The 21,582-nt window shown below is 45.3% G+C and overlaps 1 protein-coding gene across 2 annotated transcripts in view; it reads left to right on the top strand.

Annotated features, from left to right (window-relative positions):
• Positions 1 to 21,557, top strand: part of wdr90 (WD repeat domain 90) — a 46,637-nt gene extending 25,080 nt beyond the window's left edge. The window contains exons 17-36 of one of the 2 annotated variants that reach the window (XM_024007118.2): positions 591 to 721; positions 871 to 987; positions 1,848 to 2,083; positions 2,446 to 2,582; positions 4,942 to 5,072; positions 5,869 to 5,999; positions 10,932 to 11,093; positions 12,727 to 12,855; positions 13,012 to 13,145; positions 13,293 to 13,333; positions 13,494 to 13,625; positions 13,907 to 14,095; positions 16,057 to 16,139; positions 16,246 to 16,348; positions 17,820 to 17,941; positions 18,186 to 18,342; positions 18,490 to 18,680; positions 19,041 to 19,209; positions 19,391 to 19,514; positions 21,329 to 21,557. In XM_024007118.2, coding sequence (XP_023862886.2) covers positions 591 to 721; positions 871 to 987; positions 1,848 to 2,083; positions 2,446 to 2,582; positions 4,942 to 5,072; positions 5,869 to 5,999; positions 10,932 to 11,093; positions 12,727 to 12,855; positions 13,012 to 13,145; positions 13,293 to 13,333; positions 13,494 to 13,625; positions 13,907 to 14,095; positions 16,057 to 16,139; positions 16,246 to 16,348; positions 17,820 to 17,941; positions 18,186 to 18,342; positions 18,490 to 18,680; positions 19,041 to 19,209; positions 19,391 to 19,514; positions 21,329 to 21,542 — 2,833 coding nt within the window. In that variant the 3' untranslated portion in view covers positions 21,543 to 21,557. Of the gene's footprint in view, positions 1 to 590; positions 722 to 870; positions 988 to 1,847; positions 2,084 to 2,445; positions 2,583 to 4,941; positions 5,073 to 5,868; positions 6,000 to 10,931; positions 11,094 to 12,726; positions 12,856 to 13,011; positions 13,146 to 13,292; positions 13,334 to 13,493; positions 13,626 to 13,906; positions 14,096 to 16,056; positions 16,140 to 16,245; positions 16,349 to 17,819; positions 17,942 to 18,185; positions 18,343 to 18,489; positions 18,681 to 19,040; positions 19,289 to 19,390; positions 19,515 to 21,328 lie in introns of those variants that run through there. The other variant, XM_070448326.1, reaches the window with a different exon arrangement.
• The last annotated feature ends 25 nt before the right edge of the window (positions 21,558 to 21,582 follow it).

The raw sequence follows: 21,582 nt of genomic DNA, 5'->3' as shown, positions 1-21,582 counted from the left end.
GGTACCATTTTGAGATGCAGTCTATAACTTCTGGAAGGGTGCAAATGTCACAATATATCTAGAAACCCTTCTACAGTAAATCTGACCTAGCCTCACAAAGCTGCCTGATCCCGCGAGCTTACATGAATGTTGCTGATAGCGCAGCGTGACTCAGTCTGGTGTTTACGAGGCTAAATCTGACCCACTAAGCATTTTACCATCTAAGATAAATTACCTTGACCTTAAAACATGGCGGAATAACATTTTTAAATTGGTATATGTGCAAATTTGGCTCTCCAAACTGTGAGCTTACTTATGTCTTCCTCCAAGCCCTGCGTAGTTCTATTTCGGGGAATCAGAACCCAGTGCCTTCTCTTTCTCTCTCTACTTCTCTCCCGCTGAGCCTATGAAAGGTTTGAAAAGATCCACACATCACTGCCTCTGAGTGACTGACACCTCACCTGCTGGAGCCACACCACTCAATCCCCTAATAACCCAGTCTAAAGTACATTATCCCGCCCACTCTTCGGAGAGGAGGCCATAAGTGCTCAATTTTCTAATTCAGAAGACTTTGAGCCATTATGGAGCCTCGGTTTTCTTGTTTCCAATAGATTTGCCAGTAGCCGCAGTGGCCACATCCTGGAGATAGACTACGGGAGCGTGGCGATCAAGAACGTCAGGAGACTGCTGCCTGCCCAGCAGCCCCACGCTCAGCGCCGTGAGAAACAGACCTTCGGCATGGGTGAGAGGACGGTGGAGGAGGAGGGCGGGGAGGGATGTAGGGAGGGAGAAAGAGAGAGAGAGAGAGGGATAAAGGTAATTTGAGGTGAGACATGAGATCACTTTAAACTGTGCTGTGTTGAACAATAAAAATGTTCTCCTTCCCACCAGGTCTGGGCATCGCTGTCAACAGCATCAGCGTGTCATCAGCGTTCTGCGCCACAGGCTCTGAGGACGGCTTCCTGCGGCTCTGGCCCCTAGACTTCTCCACCGTGTTCCTGGAGGCTGGTGAGAACAGGCACAGTTCAACAGCAGGGCCCCTTATTTTAACATTCAGCTCCATCCCTGCTCGGTCTGTCAATCATCTACATTTACATTGAACATTTTAGTCATTCAGCAGACATTCTAATCCAGAGTGACTTAGGTGGCCTAGTGGTTAGTGCGTTGGGCCAGTAACCGAAAGGTTGCTGGATCGAATCCCCGAGCTGACATGCTAAAAATCTGTCGTTCTGCCCCTGAGCAAGGCAGTTAACCCACCGTTCCCCCGAGCACCAAAGACGTGGAGGTCGATTTTAAGGCAGCCCCGCGCACCTCTCTGATTCAGAGGGGTTGGGTTAAATGCAGAAGACACATTTCAGTTGAAGGCATTCAGTTGTACAACTGACTAGGTATCTCCCTTTCCCTAATATATAATATATAAAAAACAACCACATCACTCATTCCTAAAGTCATCTGCAAAACCAGTGGCAGGAAGAAATGACATCTCACTCAGCCACAGTCATTTGTTTTATTCAGTACATCTGCCGCATTCAACGTGTCAATATTGACTGGCATCTAAAGAATTGGTAACTTGTTTGAAGTAAATGTCTCTGATAAACTGAAGGTGTTTGAACACAACCCATATCAAAGGGGTTTCCAGGTTGAATCCCAGTCAAAGCACTTATCAAAGAGCTAAAATCTTATTGCTCGTATGAAGGGTTTCAAAGGAGTCTTGATGGGATTTTAGAGTAATGTAATCGCTGCCATTTAATCAAAAGCCACATTCTGCGCACGCTGCCTCCCATTTCCTCAGCCAACGCACTTTCTCAGCCTACAGTACACAGACACACACTCCGGTGTTCCTCAGCCCCCCTGTCTTTCCTCCCCAGAACACGAGGGTCCTGTGAGCCTTGTGTCCGTGTCCGACGACGGCCTCAGCGTCATGGCGGCCACCACCGGCGGTAACCTGGGCTACCTGGACGTGAGCAGCCGGGGCTACAGCACCCTGATGAGGTCACACACGGACAGCGTGCTGGGCTTCAGCGTGGACGGTATCCGTCGGCGCATCACCACCGCCTCCTGCGACCGCACCGTGCGCGTCTGGGACATGGACTCCATGCAGCAGGTGGGAACTGGAGCCCTGGAACTGATAGCACACACTGACGCTCAAAGCTACAAGGCTCATTTTCAAACCCACATATTTTTTTTGCACTGCTGAGACGAATTGAGGGAAACTGAGCTGGCCTGGTCATGCGTCCACCATAGTTGCTTGAACAGTGTTGATAAGGATAATGCCACAGTTTGGTACAGGTCGACGCAATAGTAAGAAAATGGTCAGTGTTATGTTTTTCGAGAATTATTGTAAGATTTCTCTCACCTGAAGTAACTGACCTCTCCTCCTTAGAATTCTGACTGTTCCACCGTGATCTTATCTGACTGAATCGCTGTAACCTCATGACTGCTATGTGTCCTCTGGGCCTTCTCCAGCTGTATGACTTTGTTTCTGAAGACACGCCCTGCTCCGTGGCCTTCCACCCCAGCCTGCAAGTCTTCTCCTGTGGATCCAGCTCCGGCCTTGTCAGGGTCTTTGACATCGCCAGCGCCAAACTACTGGCAGAACACAAGTAGGTAGACCCAGACTAGAGGAGATACTGTCGTATACATAGTGGGTTCTGGAGTTGATAGATTAATGAACAACAGAAGTTATGTGGTGCCTTGATCCAACAGAATCTAGATACAGTCTCTGAGCAGGAAAAGACCTTCAGCACAGTTTTGCCTTGACTCGCAATAATCCTTTCAGTTCTGATCACGTGCTGTAAGACGCCGTAACCCGACGGCCAATTTGCCGGACGTGACTAGCTGTCGCTGTCAGTGGATCATACGTCTTGGTACTGATTTGAATATATAGCCAGTTAAGTCAGTGACTGTTTATCCCGCCAGCTGAGTCATGTCATTACTGTGACCTACCATAAACCTCTCGGACACCACCACCACCCCTCACAAGGAAGTGTCACACCTGTGACATCTGCTGTGCCTCTATCTTTCGCTCTCTTTGCACATTTTTTTTTATTTTGGCCTCTTACAGGCATGGGCAATGGCGGTGTAGGAAGGGTGACAGAGATTTGGCTCTTGTCACAGTCTGTCAGTTGGTACCAGTGTGGTATCTCGTTATTGAGGAATCGAGCAGAGGCCTTCTGGAGATGAGAGAATCTGTGATTCGTGACTGAGCCACGCTCCCTCGCGCACCTACTGTACACACACACACACACACACACACACACACACACACACACACAGAGTCTGTGGGACAGAGTTGGCAGCAAGGCTATTATAGACACATTTAATAAGGTCTTGTATGAATGTCGAGACCCCTGCCGCAGTTTGAACACTTCAGTGTTAACCGGTGTAAAGGTTTAGAGAATGAGAGAGGGAGGGAGAATGGAAATGGTTTTATTAAATATATGATTAGTGCAGTGTTTTTGGCTCTCGCTCTGTGACTCATGGGTATTTGTTAACCCATTACAATCGTGGGAATTGGCCTATATGGATAGGGCCCAATTGAAATGTTTCTAACTGAATAACTACAGTATGAGAAGCATATGCATAACCATGGCAGGAATTGAAAGGGAACAATTTGGAGATTATGGTGAGGACACCTGTCCACCTGACACGACTGAATCTAAAATAACTGTTGATTTTACGTGCATTTGACGTTTTACTGTGCTTTTCGCAGCGTTTATCGACAATGAAATCTGAAAATACTCTGCATACATTCTGTAACGTAGTAAGAATATTCATGAAGAATGTGGGGGTAGGTGCAATGTAAGACAAAATAAAATGAGAAGGGTTTGAGTGAGGGGTCGAACTGGTGGCCACACACCTGTCCAGTGTGCACCGTTTCTAAGTACTTTCAATGCGATTTTATGACTCAAAGGAAAGCGCTTTCAACTTTTCAGTGCTTTTTTGAGCTCTCTTAGTTGTGCCGTTTTTAGTAACTGAAGCAGACTTGTAGATGTTTGTTTGGAACACAGCCCTGCGTCCCCACCATCACACAATTACTGTTGTTATTTACACCATCACACAATTACTGTTATTTTTTTATTTAAATCTCAATCTGGGTCAGGTGGGCATCATTTAAAGCTTGTTCTATTGCCAACATGACTAGCTAAATTAGGCTGTCACAAGGCACTTCATAGAAACGGATAGTCATTTTGGTGCTTATAGAATGGAGTCGGGGGCATTTAAGTGTGTGAACCACACACGCTGCTTATTTTCTTCACAATAAACAAACAGGCTCATTCTGTTAAGGGCAACCCAGGCTATGACGCCATGGTATCCTTGTAACTGTCCATCAAACATAGCGATCAGAAACGTTGATACTTGTTAAAAAGAAAAATGCTATTGCCACCTCTTTGCAATAAGGAAGTGTTTACTACTGAGGATACAGTCTGCTGAGTGCATACATTTTAGAAAGCGCACAACACATTTTGGACTCTTCCTTTGTAGGCGTCACCTCCCCAGCTATACATTTTATGACCCCAATGAGTTTCCCTCCTTTTCGCTGTGGAATGTCCATGGTTCTCTCTTTGTTTTGCCAGATGTCAGAATCGCGCCCCGTCCATCCTCTGTTCTGGGCTTGACCCTGCTCTCTTGACCCTGATCCTAGGCAATTTCCTCTTATCTGATGAGGTCAACCTTTCTAAATTAGCGTACACATGGCCTAAACTCCATTAATACTCACAGAAGTCATTCACTAAACACAATACTAACAAACTGCAGTTTGACTTGAAACATGTTACATTTTGATAGAATCCATCATACTGTAAATTACATGAGTTTTAAATGGAAATGTGAAGTGCGCATTTGGACTCACAGGTGTGTGTGGTTTGCTTCTATGACATCAAAGTGCTATTTATTATAATCCTCGACGTCTCATCTTTCAGAACACCTCGAGTCCTCCTTGTGTTTTTTTGGTTTCTGCAGGCAGCACAGAGGGGAGGTGGTGGGCCTGGCCTTCTCTCCAGATGGCGAGTTCATGTACAGCGCTGGCTCTCTGGGCTCTCTGGCTCTCTACAACTCCTCTCAGGAAGACCACCATGTACTCCGAGTACTGGGTGAGTTAACACTGACAACCACACATATACAATACACCTGGAGCTGGTTGAATTAGCTGGTATGTTATGAATGGAATGGAAGATGGAACCTTTCACCTTCAGAAAGACAAGGACTGCACTCAGTGTATTGTATTGTTCTGATATTACCTGTCAGACAGCTCCATCTCCAGTGAAGGTACTGTATCTTCAATTTTCAATGACTTACAGGCAGGGCCTAATATTAACACCCTCCACTAGCCAAATGTGGGTAGATTTTGGCATTTGCGGGTAAGATGCCCATTTCACTAGCCACAATGGCGAGTGGTCAGGGCTCCACAGTGCGAGCATTTCACTCGGATTTGTGAATAAAAGTAGTCAAGTATGATCACATTTATAGTAAAATAAATGCTGCAGTAGCTGTTCTCAAAGTATTTCTGACATTTTGTTTCATAGCCGGTAAATTAATCGCACAAAGTCAAAGAACTACGAATCCTACTATAGCCTATTCCACCTCTCGCTGAAACACTGCCTGGCTGGAGGCTGTGATATTTTGGTTAAAATACCTTAGACACAAAAAATGAAATTAAACAATATACCACATTACTTCTTACTGGTAATACATTTGTTTTTGAAACATTAGAAAGCATATCTGTTTTTTGTGTGTTTTGTTGGTGTAATTTTAATGACTTTTTTTTATTTTGGCTGCTAAAAAATCTGAGTGGCTTGTAGATTTTCAATCTACCTGCAACAGTGGCTGATAGCCCAAAAAGTTAATTTTATGCCCCAACACACCCTCCCTCATTCTATTTTTGTGTAGGTAATGTGGTTGCGCGAGGCACTGAACGTGCTCCTGACGCCCTCACTGTAAGCAGTGACAATCGCTGTCTGGCTTTCGTCGGGCCGTCTGAGTACACCGTCACCATCATGGCCGCCCGCTCCCTGGATGAGGTACTGTTGGTTCTCTTACGATCAACAAAATCTCTGCCCCCTGTTATTGTGTCAATCAATTAGTCTTTGAGCTTTGTTATCCTATATGTGGCTTGGACAACTTTATTGTTCAATTTATAGTGTAAAAAAATTGTGATTTACTCTGTACTTCCCAAATGGTAGGTCAGGACCAACTGGTGTGTCTCTGCAGTAATTTTGGCAGAGACAAAGTAACACCTACATGTTTCAAGTAGACCACCATAGTCCCTGTGCCCAAGAACGCCAAGGTAACCTGTCTAAATGACTATCGCCCCGTACTACTCGCATCTGTAGCCATAAAATGCTTTGAAAGGCCGGTCATGGCTCACATCAACGGCATCATCCCAGACACCCTGGGCCCACTCCAATTCGCCTACCACCCCAACAGAGCCACAGATGATGCAAGCTCTATTGCACTCCACACTGCCCTTTCCCACCTGGATAAGCGGAACACCTACGTGAGGATGCTGTTCATTGCCTACAGCTCAGCATTCAACACCATAGTGCCCTCAAAGCTCATCACTAAGCTAAGGACCCTGGGATTGAACACCTCCGTTTGCATCTGAACTTCCTGACGGGCTGCCCCCAGGTGGTGAGGGTAGGCAACAACACATCTGCCATGCTGACCCTCAACACGGGGGCCCCTCAGGGGTGTGTGCTTAGTCCCCGCCTGTAGTCCCTGTTCACCCAGGACTCCAACGCCATCATTAAGTTGGCTGACGACATGACAGTGGTAGGCCTGATCATCGACGACGATGAGACAGCCTATAGGGAGGAGGTCAGTGTGGTGCCAGGACAACAATCTCTCCCTCAATGTCAGCAAGACAAAGGAGCTGATTGTGGACTACAGGAAACGGAGGACCAAGCAAGTCACCATTTTTTATTTATTTTTATTTATATTTCACCTTTATTTAACCAGGTAGGCTAGTTGAGAACAAGTTCTCATTTGCAACTGCGACCTGGCCAAGATAAAGCATAGCAGTGTGAACAGACAACAACACAGAGTTACACATGGAGTAAACAATAAACAAGTCAATAACATGGTAGAAAAAAAGAGAATCTATATACAATGTGTGCAAAAGGCATGAGGAGGTAGGCAATAAATCGAATAATTACAATTTAGCAGATTAACACTGGAGTGATAACTCATCAGATGATCATGTGCAAGTAGAGATACTGGTGTGCAAAAGAGCAGAAAAGTAAATAAATAAAAGCAGTATGGGGGTGAGGTAGGTAAATTGGGTGGGCTATATACCGATGGACTATGTACAGCTGCAGCGATCGGTTAGCTGCTCAGATAGCAGATGTTTAAAGTTGTTGAGGGAGATAAAAGTCTCCAACTTCAGAGATTTTTGCAATTCGTTCCAGTCGCAGGCAGCACGAGAATGGAGGACAAGTCGGCCCAAATCGAGGTTTTGGCTTTAGGGATGATCAGTGAGATACACCTGCTGGAGCGCGTGCTACGGGTGGGTGTAGCCATCGTGACCAGTGAACTGAGAATAACGCGGCACCTTTACCTAGCATAGCCTTGTAGATGACCTGAGGCCAGGTGGGTCTGACGCACGAACATGTAGCGAGGGCAGCCGACTAGGGCATACAGGTCGCCGGAGTGTGGTCGTATAAGGTGCTTTAGTAACAAAACGGATGGCACTGTGATAAACTGCATCCAGTTTGCTGAGTAGGGTATTGAGAGCTATTTGTAGAACATCGCCGAAGTCTCGAGGATCGGTAGGATAGTCAGTTTACTAGGGTAAGTTTGCGGCGTGAGTGAAGGAGGCTTTGTTGCGAAATAGAAAGCCGACTCTAGATTTGATTTTGGATTGGGCGATTTTTATATGAGCTGGAAAGAGAGTTTGCAGTCTAGCCAACACCTATGACCTTATAGATGTCCACATATTCTAGGTCGGAACGTCCAGGGTGGTGATGCTAGTCGGGCGTGCGGTGCAGCGCAGCGAACGGTTGAAAGCATGCATTTGGTTTTACTAGCGTTTAAAGAGCGTTGGAGCCACGGAGGAGTGTTGTATCAGGCATAGCTCGTTTGGAGGTTAGATAGCACAGTGTCCAGGAAGGGCACAAGTATACAGTAATGTGCGTCGTGAGTAGTGGATCAGGGAATCGCCCGCAGCAAGAAGCAACATCACTTGATTATACAGAGAAGAGTCGGCCTGAGAGAATGAACCCTGTGGTCCCCCCATAGAGACTGCCCGAGGACCGGACAACATGCCTCCATTTGGACACACTAACTCTGTCTCAGTAGTTGGTGAACAGGGCAAGGCAGTTCATAGAAAAACCGAGGCTACTGAGTCTGCCGATAAGAATATGGTGATTGACAGAGTCGAAAGCCTTGGCCAGGTCGATGAATACGGCCTGCACACAGTACGTCTTTTATCGATGGCGGTTATGATATCGTTTAGTACCTTGAGCGTGGCTGAGTGCACCGTGACCGGCTCGGAAACCGGATTGCACAGCGGAGAAAGTACGCTGGGATTCAAGATGGTCATGATCTGTTTGTTGACTTGGCTTTCGAAGACCATTGACATCGGCACGCTCTAGTGGAGCGGGGATCTATCATGGTCCACACACACCAAGACAGTCGTGAAGAGGGCACAACAACACCTCTTGCCCCTCAGAGAGCTGAAAAGATTTGGCACTGGGCCTCAGATCCTGAAAAAGTTCTACAGCTGCACCATTGAGAGCAACTTGACTGGCTCCATCATTGCTTGGTGTGGCAATGCTTGGCATCCGACCGCAAGGCGCTACAGAGGTACTGTGTCCTGCCCAGTACATCACTGGGGCCAAGCTTCCTGCCATCCAGACTTCTATACCAGCCGTGTCAGAGGGAGTCCTAAAATTGTCAAAGGCCAGCCACCAAGTTATAGACTGTTTTCTTTGCATCCACACCTCAAGCGGCCGATGACAAGTCTGGAACCAACAGAACCCTAAACAGCTTAGCCGTAAAACTGCTAAATAGTTATTTAAATAGTTTGGGTAGCTGATGGTTAACTATCTGCATTGATCCTTTTTGCACAACTTTTTTGACTCCACATACACTGCTGCTACTGTTATTATCTGACGTTCTATTCTTAGTTACAGTTGAGTCGGAAGTTTACATACACTTAGGTTGGCGTCATTAAAAGTCGTTTTTCAAAACGCTCCACAAAATTTCTTGTTAACAAAATCTAGTTTTGGCAAGTCTTTTAGCGATCATACTTTGTGCATGACACAAGTCATTTTTCAAACAATTGTTTACAGACAGATTATTTCACTTTTATAATTCACTGTATCACAATTCCAGTGGGTCAGAGATTTACATACACTAAATTGACTGTGCCTTTAAACAGCTTGGAAAATTCCAGAAATTATGTGGCTTTAGAAGCTTCTGTTAGGCTAATTAACATCATTTGAGTCAATTGTCAAGTGTACCTGTGGATGTATTTTGGCCTACCTTCAACTCAGTGCCTCTTTGCTTGACACCTGAAGGTACCACGTTCATCTGTACAAACAGTAGTACGCAAGTAAACACCAGTGACCACGCAGCCGGTCATAACCGCTTAGGAAGGAGACGCGTTCTCCTAGAGATGAACGGACTTTGGTGCGAAAGTGCAAATAAATCCCAGAACAATAGCAAAGGACCTTGTGAAGATGCTGGAGGAAACAGGTACAAAGTATCTATATCCACAGTTAAACGAGTCCTATTCGAATAAACCTGAAAGGCGCTCAGCCCAAAGAGGAAGCCACTGCTCCAAAACCGCCATAAAAAAGCCAGACTACGGTTTGCAACTGCACATGGGGACAAAGATTGTACTTTTTGGAGAAATGTGCTCTGGTCTGATGAAACAAAAATAGAACTGTTTGGCCATAATGACCATCATTATGTTTGGAGGAAAAAGGGGGAGGCTTGCAAGCCGAAGAACACCATCCCGACCGTGAAGCACGGGGGTGGCAGCATCATGTTGTGGGGGTGTTTTGCTGCAGGAGGGACTGGTGCACTTCACAAAATAGATGCCATCATGAGGATGGAAAATTATGTGGAAATATTGAAGCATCATCTCAAGACATCAGTCAGGAAGTTAAAGCTTGGTTGCAAATGAGTCTTCCAACTGGACAATGACCCCAAGCATACTTACAAATTTGTGGCAAACTGGCTTAACGACAGCAAAGTCAAGGTATTGGAGTGGCCATCACAAAGCCCTGACCTCAATCCTATAGAAAATTGGTGGGCAGAACTGAAAAAGCGTGTGCGAGCAAGGAAGCCTACAAACCTGTCAGTTACACCAGCTCTGTCGGGAGAAATGGGCCAAAATTCACCCAACTTATTGTGGGAAGCTTGTGGAAGGCTACCCGAAACGTTTGACCCAAGTCAAACAATTTACAGGCAATGCTACCAAATACAAATTGAGTGAATGTAAACTTCTGACCCACTGGGAATGTGATGAAAGAAAGAAAAGCTGAAATAAATCATTCTCTCTCATATTATTCTGACATTTCACATTCTTAAAATAAAGTGGTGATCCTAACTGACCCAAGAAAGGGAATGTGTTACTAGGATTAAATGTCAGGAATTGTGAAAAACTGAGTTTAAATGTATTTGGCTAAGGTGTATGTCAACTTCAGACTTCAACTGTATATGTTAAATGTACATATCTACCTCAATTACCCTTCACATCGACTCGGTACTGGATTCCTGTTTATATATATCTAAGTTATCGTTACTCATTGTGTATTTATTATAACTTATTACTTTTCTATTATTTGTATATTTTTTTTCTCTTTGTATTGTTGGGAAGGTAAGCATTTCACTGTTAGTCTTTACCTGTTTTTTATGAAGCATGTGACAAATTAAAATGCGATTTGAACTAGTTCGGATGTGTATCTGAGCCGAGGTAACATGATGCTCTACGTCGCATCACTCAGCTGCTGCGTGTGGACGTGAGTATCCTGGATGTGGAGAGCACCAGTCTGGACTCGGCCTTGAAGGTGTGCTTCTCCCCGGCCTCCACTGGACACCTACTGGTCACCACCTCCGCCAACAAGATCCTGTGGATTAGCGCGAACACCGGACGACTGCTCAGAGAGGTAGTGGTACTGATATGCATGCCGTCTCTCTGTTTCTGAGCTGTGTGTGTGTGTGCCTGCGTTTTAGTGTGGGAGATACTTTTGTAGTGTGTGGGGACACCTGCTCGTCGAACATCTCATTCTAAAATCATGGGCATTAATATGGAGTTGGTCCCCCGTTTGCTGCTATAACAGCCTCCACTCTTCTGGGAAGGCTTTCCACTAGATGTTGGAACATTGCTGCTGGGACTTGCTTCCATTCAGCCACAAGAACATTAGTGAGGTCGGGCACTGATGTTGGGCAATTAAGCCTGGCTCTCAGTCGCCGTTCAAATTCATCCCAAAGGTGTTCAATGGGGTTGAGGTCAGGGCTCTGTGCAGGCCAGTCAAGTTCTTCCACACGGATCTCGACAAACCATTTCTATATGGACCTCTCTATTTGCACTGTCATGGGGGGGGCATTGTCATGCTGAAACAGGAAAGGGCCTTCCCCAAACTGTTGCCACAATGTTGGAAGCACAGAATTGTCTAGAATGTCATGTATACTGTAGTGTTACATTTTCTTTTCACTGGAACTAAGGGGCCTAGCCCGAACCATGAAAAACAGCCACGGATCATTATTCCTCCTCCATCAAACTTTACAGTTGGCACTATGCATTGGGGCAGGTAGCGTTTTCCTGGCATCCTCCAAACCCAGATTCGTCCGTCGCACTGCCAGATAGTGAAGCGTGATTCATCACTCCCGAGAACGAGTTTCCGCTGCCGCAGAGTCCAATGGCGGCGCTTGGCATTGCGCTTAGTGATCTTAGGTTTTTGTGTGGCTGCTCGGCCACGGAAACCCATTTCATGAAGCTCCCGTCGAACAGTTCTTGTGCTGACGTTGCAGTTTGGAACTCGGTGGTGAGTGTTGCAACCGAGGACAGACAATTTTTTCCAACACTCTGCGGCCCGTTCTGTGAGCTTGTGTGGCCTACCACTTCGCAGCTGAGCTGTTGTTGCTCCTTGACATTTCCACTTCACAATAACCGCACTTACATTTGACCGGGGCAGCTCTAGCAGGGCAGAAATTTTATGAACAGACTTGTTGGAAAGGTGGCATCCTATGACGGTGCCGCGTTGAAAGTCATTGAGTACTTCAGTAAGGCCATTCAACTGCCAATGTTTGTCTTTGGAGATTGCATAGCTGTGTGTTCGATGTTATACACCTGTCAGCAATGGGTGTGGCTGATATAGCCAAATCCACACATTTTGAAGGGGTGTCTACATACTTTTGTGTATATAGTGTGCTTGTGTGTGACATCGTGGATGTGCATAATACAGTGATGTGTGTTGTAATGAAGGTGATGATTTTCTTTGCCACTGACTTTTCTAAAGAGATGTTTTTACATTTTAGTAATTTAGCTGATGCTCTTAACCAGAGGGACTTAGTGCATTCATCTTAATAAGGTAGCTCGGTGAGACAACCATATATCACGATCGTAGTAAGTAAAACATTTCCTCAACAAAGCAACTTATCAGCAAAGTCAGAGCTAGTGAGAAAAGAAAAGCGTGGGTGTTTTGGTGTTTAAAAAAAAAATATATATTAATCAAGGTACTTAATATATCTACGTTGTTTTGGTGGAGTTTTTCAGTGTTTGTATGGTCTCCCTGCCAGGTGTCTAAGGTACACAAGCACCAGTGTTCCTCTCTGGCAGTGAGTGAGGATGGACGTTTCTTACTGACAGCAGGACACAATGCTGTGAAGGTGTGGGATTACAGCATGCAGCTGCATGTCAACTCGCAGGTAAAGTTGATTGTGTTCGGTTACCATGCCAACCTGCATTTTGTATTAGCAATTTATGGATTTCAGTGTTGTGATCTTACCAAATTTCAAGTAGTTTTTAAAGTTGTGACGTTATTCATTTGAAATGTGTTGACTGAAGACGACATTCCATCCCAGATGTTCATAGGCCACAGCCAGCCTATTCGCCAGGTGAACTTCTCCCCAGACCAGATGGCTGTGGTCTCAGTAGGAGACGCCATCTTCTTCTGGGACTTCCTGGCCCACCCTCAGGAGACGGGAACTGACAGACGGTGAGAGTCTTGCCTCTGGGTCTGTCTGTCTGTCTCCCAAATAATTATCCACAGTGGCATTGCATTACTGTACTGTTGTAAATTGTATAAGTAGGTTGTATTCATGCATCTGTGTGTAATTTATCAGTTTTCATTTTTCTCTCGCAGTTCACCACCCAACTCCGCCTCTGTTTCCCCTCCTAAACCAGGTAAATACAAAAACAGAGATGAAGAATCATCATTTCTTTCTATGTCATTCACACCATATTTTAAAAGGTTGCCAGTGAATAGAATACCATTTACAGAAAGAAGTAAGTCTTCTAGTTCTGGCTATCGATAGATATTCAGAATTTGGGGGTTCTACTGTAGCCCTTAAAGGTCATTCAGAGTCAGAGGTCAACGGTCGGCTGCTATCCAATGGAATGCCTCGACGGACAGCTCCCCTTCCCTCCTCACCTCCGCCCTGTTTGGACATCAGCTCCATAGACAGGATTGGACAAGGTGAGAATCGCTGCTCCCTTTTTCATAAACTTTTTTTACGCTTTGTTTTTTATCTCTCACCCTTACTTGTAAAATTACCCCTAGCACCAACCCCTGGAAAAGTGTGCAAAAAACGATGGTGATCGTTCCACCTAGCCCGCCAATGGGTTTCCACCATTTTTCTTATGACTTCCTGCAAACACAGAAAGATAAGGAGCAAGGTGTTGTTTTACAACTGACCTAAAGTATCATGTTCTCCACCACTTTGCCCTTCTCCTGTGTCTCCCTCTTTCCTTCTTAAGCTCTGAGCCACCTGTCTCTGTGTGAGGAGGACATTGACGAGGTCCTTCCCCGCGCTGCCCCCCTCCCTGCCCACCTGGCAGGCCCCTCCCCTCGCCCTGCGTCTGGCTCCTTTCTCAAAGTCACTGAGATGGCAGCAGGTGGAGACTCATCAACCCTGAAGTCTAGTCTGAAGAGAGCAGCGGACAGTGGTAAATTATTTATTTATAAATTCAGTGGCAAAGAATATCATCATGCATGCAGTACCAGTCAAAAGTTTGGACACCTACTCATTCAAGGCTTTTTCTTTATTTGTACTATTTTCTACATTCTAGAATAAAAGTGAAGACATCAAAACTATGAAATAACACATGGAATCATGTAGTAACCAAAAAATGTTTAAAAAAAAAATATATATATTTGAGATTCTTCTTCTGCCTTGATGACAGCTTTGCACACTACATGATTCCATGTGTTATTTCATAGTTTTGAAGTCTTCACTATTATTATACAAAGTAGAAAAGAGTCAAAATAAAGAAAACCCCTTGAATGAGTAGGTGTGTCCAAACTTTTGACTGGTACTGTACATGCGTACAGACTGAACAAAAATATAAACGCAACAATTTCAAAGATTTTACTGAGTTACAGTTCATAGAAGGAAATCAGTCCATTTTAAATACATTCATTAGGCCCTAATCTATGGATTTCACATGACTGGACAGGGGTGCAGCAATGGGTGGGCTTGGGAGGGCATGGGCCCACCCACTTGGTCGCCAGTTCCACCCACTGGGAAGCCAGGCCCAGCCAATCAGAATTAGTTTTTCCCCACAAAAGGGCTTCATTACAGACACAAATACTCCTCAGCACCCCCCTCAGATGGTCCCGTAGGTGAAGAAGCCGGATGTGGAGGTCCTGGGCTGGCGGGGCTACACGTGTTCTGCGTTTGTGAGGCTGGTTGGATGTACTGCCAAATTCTATAACAATTACGTTGGAGGCGGCTTATGGTAGAGAAATTTACATGAAATTCTCCGGCAACAGCTCTGTTGGACATTCCTGCAGTCAATCGGGAGCGCCGCTGCACAGCTATATTCAGGTCTCTGCAGAGATGTTCGATTGGGTTCAAGTCCGGACTCTGGCTGGGCCACTCAAGGAGATTCAGAGACTTGTCCCGAAGCCACTCCTGCATTATCTTGGCTTTGTGCTTAGGGTTGTTGTCCTGTTGGAGGTGAACCTTTGCCCCAGTCTGAGGTCCTGAGCGCTCTGTAGTAGGTTTTCATCAATGATCTCTCTGTACATCTTTCTCTCGATCCTTACTGGTCTCTCAGTCCATGCCGCTGAAAAATATCCCCACAGCATGATGCTGCCACCACAATTCTTCCCTGTAGGGATGGTATGGGATGATCAATGGAAACAGGATGCACGTGAGCTCAATTTCAAGTCTCATAGCAAAGGGTCTGAATAAGGTATTTCTGCTTTTAATAATAATAAATTTGCAAACATTTCTAAAAACCTGTTTTTGCTTTGACATTATGGGGTATTTTGTGTAGATTGAGGATTATTCTTTTTTTAATCCATTTTAGAATAAGGCTGTAACGTAACAAAATGTGGGAAAAGTAAAAGGGTCTGAATACTTTCCGAATGCGCTATATGTGTATGTGTGTATATATATATATATATGTGTGTGTGTTTGTCTAATATACTTATTTCAATATTTATTTCAATATAGTATGCTCTATAGTTGACTTTGACAATAGTGGATATTTCTAGACAAAGCCATTCCTCTCTCTATTAAAGGGATTATCCGGTACTTGTGTATACTTTTTAAGCCAGTAGTTCTGAAAGTAGCGCTAACAAGCCAAAAATGGTCACCCAAACATTGCGTACAATGTCACATATGTGCAGATTCGTGCAACACTTCATTGCTTTCTCTCTCGCTCTGCTGGGTGCTTCATGTGCATATTGTGGACACTTATACGGTGAGGGGCTGAAGGTCATTGCTTGAGCTGCTCGAGGAGGGGCCCACGTGGGGGGGGAAATGTAGGGAAAATGGCACAGCATAGCTTCTACACATTGACACATCCTGCCCAAAGCGGGAGGTTTAAAAATACTCAGTAGTTACCAATGTTCCGGAGCATGTCTTTAACCTTTTCTTACTTTGTTGTATGTAATACAGATTCTTTGGAGGTGGAGAAGCCAGTGCGCCCCGACTGCTACAAGCACTTCACCCCACGTTTCAAAACCTCCACCCTCGACCAGGTAGAGAGCACCTCTCGCCAGCTCAGGTCCTGTCATTGAGAAATAAGGAAGCCTGCATTATTAAGACTTGCTTTCCAAGCATTCTGTCTGCTTGTCTCCATCTCAGAGTACTGCAACTCCCGAACTGGGCGAAGAGGGCCTGAGTCTGAAGGCAGTAATTGGTTACAATGGCAATGGGCGGGCCAACATGGTGTGGAATCCAGAAACAGGTAAAACCTTGCGCTTGTTCAACTGATTTTATTGGCTGACTAAAATATACTGATAGAATACAGAAAATATTATGATGCAAGTTATAATGCATTGTAAGACTTGGCGTAAGCATGTATGACCCGACCCCTTGTCTCTTTCCTTCTTATTTACAGTTTCATCGCTGTTTGTTTATCTTATGTGGTTGTGTTGACTGATTGCAGGTCTATTTGCGTACTCCTGTGATTGTGTGGGGGTTATGTGGTTTTGTTTAGGGCTGTTGCGGTGACCATATTACCGCCACACTGGCAGTCACGAGTCATGAAGTCAGTCAAATTCCACATGACCGTTTAGTCACGGTAATTAGGCTTCTCCAAGTTCTGATGCTGCTGCTGGTCATTAGTAGCCTACCAAACTTGCTAACTGCCTGGTGCTCAGCACTCTATTGTCCCTCTAATCACTCTGACATCAATGCAAATGTATTTGAAAATCTAATCAAACACTTCATGAGAGCCCATGATCTCATGTTGCGCAACATTTCTATAGGCTATTTAATTGCGTTTTAAGGTTTGTATCACAACTGAAATGGCCAAATAACTTCTTAAAATTAAGCACATCAATCTGCTTTACAAGGGGTGTAGAGCCTAACTGGCATATATACGCACCGCGTTAAGTTCAAGTTTGGGGAAGATAATTTTCACCATAAAAATGCACCTTCATAATAAAAGCATTACAGGCATAATCACATTTGCGGTCACTATTGATAATGGGGTTTTCCGCTAATGGAACATTCACACGTATAGCCTACTACCATGTGCGCATTACTGCGCTTATAACGTGAAGAAATAGCCTAATCGTTTACCAACATTTTAAGCTAAACATTCTGATCTGTTGCGTCAGCCACATTGCATAAAACGTTTTTTTGATGCTAGTGGTTGTATTAATTTGGGATCTATCGCATCCCACAACTGTCCCAGACTATGTTTGGAATATTTATTTCTCGCACAGAATAGAATTGGTTGACTTTTGTGGGCATAGTAGATTGACATATGCTAGTGCTTTTTCTGTTCGTTAGGCCTACTCATCTTGTTGGTTGACGAAAAGTAAATGTGGACAGTTCATCCGATGTTTTCAATATGCACCTCAGAATTGGATAATGACTCGCACAGTTGCGTCCCCGACGTGTCCGTCTTCACTTGTAGCCTATGAGAAAGACTCGATCACGTGACAGAGAGCCGTGTGAGTGAGAGACGTTTCGGATTGCGCAGCACACTCAGGGAGAAGGGCACAACGCAGCACTCCGGGCTTCAAAAGGCATGGTTATCTTTTAATGGTGCATTACGACCACAAAGGAGATGCCGCCATGAAATTCGAGGCATCATCAAGTGCTTGTCAAATTGTGAGAGACTAGAGGTTAGAGGTTATTTGCTTGACAATCACCGGCTGACGAAATTTCGTGACCGCCACAGCCCTAGTTGTGTTGACTGATTGCAGGTCTGTTTGCGTACTCCTGTGGTTGTGTGGTGGTGGTGGAGAACCTACACACTGGCTCCCAGAGACACTGGCTGGGCCACACTGAGGAGATCTCCTGTCTGGCTGTTACCAATGACGCGCAGGTAGGCCTCCAGTCTCCTCTCTAGCATGAGCGATGATGATGAAGGTGGTGGACTGCTGGTGCCAATAAGGATGATGCATTCTCTGCGTCTCAACCACTGTCTGAATGTGGTTTCTCTCTGTGACTAGTTGTGCTAAGTCTGAATTATCCTGTTTAAAGTGTTTATGTGACTTTGATCCCTTCTAACTAGACAGGTGATTTTATGAGTCATTGCACGTCTCTGACGGTGTGTTGTTCTCTTTCAGACGGTGGCCTCGGCGGCAGGGGGCAGCGGTGGCACCAGGAGCCTCATCTGCATCTGGAACGTTCAGGACGGAACCTGCAGTAATACCATCTCCTACCACCGGGGGGCGGTGCAGGCTCTGTCCTTCTCCAGGGATGATTTCTTCTTCCTCACTGTGGGTCAGTGGAACAGTCCTTCAAGGACAAGTGTAGTAGAGTTTCACTACATAGCATTCACTTATCCAGTCACATACAGATCAATGATTACCTCAAGGATGAGAGAGAACATTTTTTTTTTTTATGGTATTTGAATCTGCCCTCCTGCAGGGGACTTCACCGACCCGGAGGTGGCACTGTGGAGCACCAGGACCTACCAGCTGCTGTCTAGGGTCAGTGTGTCCGGCCCGCTCCACGACGTGGCCTTCAGCCCCTCTGCAGCCAGCCAGCTGGCCTGTGTGGGCCGCCAGGGACTCTACTTCTGCAACACCCACACACAGGGCCTGGACGTGGAGCTCAAGGTAACAATAGAATTAGAATGAATTTCTAATTAATTGTTTTTCTAAGAAGGTAACTATCGTACCGACCCAATCTATGCTTTTTTGGCCTGCTTTCTAGAGAACATGTTTCGGTGTAATACCAGCCTTCTTTTGTTTAACACTGCTTATTTCCTGCCTGGTTTGGGCTGGGCATGTCGAGCTAACTAGAGCCCCTCTGCTTGGATAAAAATCAGGCCAGCACCAGGTATGTTCTACATGTCCTCCCTCATAGGAAGACATATTTCCACATAACGAGGACAACAACGTTTTTTTTAAACAAAGACTTTGAAGAAATATGTCCACGTTGTGTGGACAATAAAGTTTTTCTAATTCAAATTCTAGGTGCAGAGAGTATGTGTGCCAGAGGAGGTGGGTGACGTGGAGCTGACAGCTCTGTGCTACAACGCCAACTCCATCCTCTTCACGGGCACCAACAGTGGACATGTGTGTGCCTGGGACTGCAACACCCAGCGTTGCTTCATGACCTGGGAGGCTGACCAGGGGGAGATCGGTCAGTTACATTTAAAAAATGTTACTCATAGCAGGCACTCTTATCCGAAGCTTATCCAGACTTCATTCAACTAAAGTTGGTAAATAAACACATATCACAATCCTTGCAAATAAAGCCGTCTCCAAAATAGGTTTGTGAGTCTCTATGTACAGTATTAGTGTACTTTTGTGTGTGTTTCTAGGAGTGCTGCTGTGTCGGGGGAACCGTCTGTTGACGGGCAGTAACACTCGCAGGCTGGGGCTGTGGGGCGTAGCAGCTGTACAGGGCATGAGGCCTGGAGGAGAGGCCTCTAACACAGAGGACAGGTCTGTTGCTCACCGCACACTCCTTCTCAGCCTACACATTCTACTCCTTACATACCTTTTCCCTCATCCTCCTATGTTACATAGTGTATCTTCTCATGACATGTCTTTAAAGCCCATTCATCTCTGTGGCCTGTTGATTTATATACCTTGAAAATGTGGTATTTAGTTAAAGCTGCAATATGTAACTTTTTGAGGGGACCTGATCAAATTCACATAGAAATGGTAGTTACAGATCTGTCATTCTCATTGAAAGCAAGTCTAAGAAGCAGTAGATCTGTTCTATGTGCGCTATTTCTATGCTTCTAGTTTATTTGTCTTTTACGGCGGATCGATTTCAGCATACAACATGTAAAGTGTTGTTTACATCCCTGTTAGTCACACCTGTCTAACATCCCTGTTAAATAGGTGTGGCATATCAATAAGCTGATTAAACGGCATTATCATTACACAGGTCCAGCTTCTGCTGGGGACAATAAAAGGCAACTTTAAAATGTGCAGTTTTGTCACACAACACAATGCCACAGATGTCTCCAGTTTTGAGGGAGAGGGCAATTGGCATGCTGACTGCAGGAATGTCCACCAGAGCTGTTGCCAGATAATTGAATGTTAATTTCTTTACCATAACCCTCCTCCAATGGCATTTTAGAGAATTTGGCAGTACGCCCAACCTGCCTTACAACTGCTGACCACGTGTAACCAAGCCAGCCCAGGACCTCCACATCTGGCTTTTTCTCCTTCCGGATTGTCTGAGAATACCCATCTGTGGGTTTGCACAACAGAAGAATTTCTGCACAAACTGTCAGAAACCGTCTCAGGGAAGCTCATCTGCGTGCTCGTCGTCCTCACCAGGGTCTTGACCTGACTGCAGTTTGGTGTCGTGACTGACTTAAGTTGGCAAATGCTCACTTTCGATGGGCACTGGCACACTGGAGAAGTGTGCCCTTCACGAATGAATCCCAGTTTTAACTGTACCGGGCAGATGGCAGACAGCGCTTTATATGGTTGTGTTGGCGAGTGGTTTGCTGATGTTAACATTGTGAACAGATTGCCCCATGGTGGGGTTATGGTATGGGCAGGCATAATCTACGAACAACCAACACAATTGCATTTTATCAATGGAAATTTGAATGCACAGAGATACGTGGCGAGATTCTGAGGCCCGTTGTCGTGCCATTCATCCACCACTATCACTTCATGTTTCAGTATGATAATGCACGACACCATGTCACAAGGATCTGTACACAATTCCTGGAAGCTGAAATGTCCCAGTTCTTCCATGGCCTGCAAAATCACAAGACATGTCACCCATTGAGCATGTTTGGGATGCTCTGGATCGACATGTACGAGAGCATGTTCCAGTTCCCGCCAATATCAAGCAACTTCACACAGCCATTGAAGAGGAGTTGGACAACATTCCACAGGCCACAGTCAACAGCCTGATCAACTCTATGTGAAGGAGATGTCGCGCTGCATGAAGCGAATGGTGGTCACACCAGATACTGACTGGTTTTCTGATCCAAGGCCCTACTTTTTTTTTTAAAGGAACTGTATCTGTGACCAACAGATGCATATCTGTATTCCTAGTCATGTGAAATCCATAGATCTGGGTCTAGTTTATTTCAATTGACTGATTTCCTTGTATGAACTGTAACTCAGTTTATTTGTGTTTTTATGTTTTGGTTCGGTGTACATGTATTGCATCAGTGCGATCTTGTGAGGCTATTACGTTTTATATAGAGAACCACTCTTATTCAATGAATTGGCTTATTTGATCTAATGGTCTACTCTCATTGGTCCTTTCCTCTGTCTATCAGAGGTGCTCGGGTGCTATTGGAGCAGGAGATGATGCTGGACGGGACGGTGGTGAGCGCGGCCTTTGACGACGTCATGGACATGGGCATCGTGGGCACCACGGCGGGTACCCTGTGGTACATCAACTGGGTGGACAACACCAGCATCCGCCTCATCAGCGGACACAAGAGCAAGGTACAGTGCAGCATTTTTGCCAGCGTGTGCATGCGTTTGTGACTTTTGGAGCCTATATGAGCGTTCATTGTTGACGCCTCTA

Source organism: Salvelinus sp. IW2-2015, linkage group LG18 (assembly GCF_002910315.2).
Source record: "Salvelinus sp. IW2-2015 linkage group LG18, ASM291031v2, whole genome shotgun sequence".
NCBI classification, from domain to species: Eukaryota; Metazoa; Chordata; class Actinopteri; order Salmoniformes; family Salmonidae; genus Salvelinus; species Salvelinus sp. IW2-2015.
Note: the sequence above shows the minus strand (reverse complement) of the source record. Positions and strands in the feature narration are given on the sequence as shown.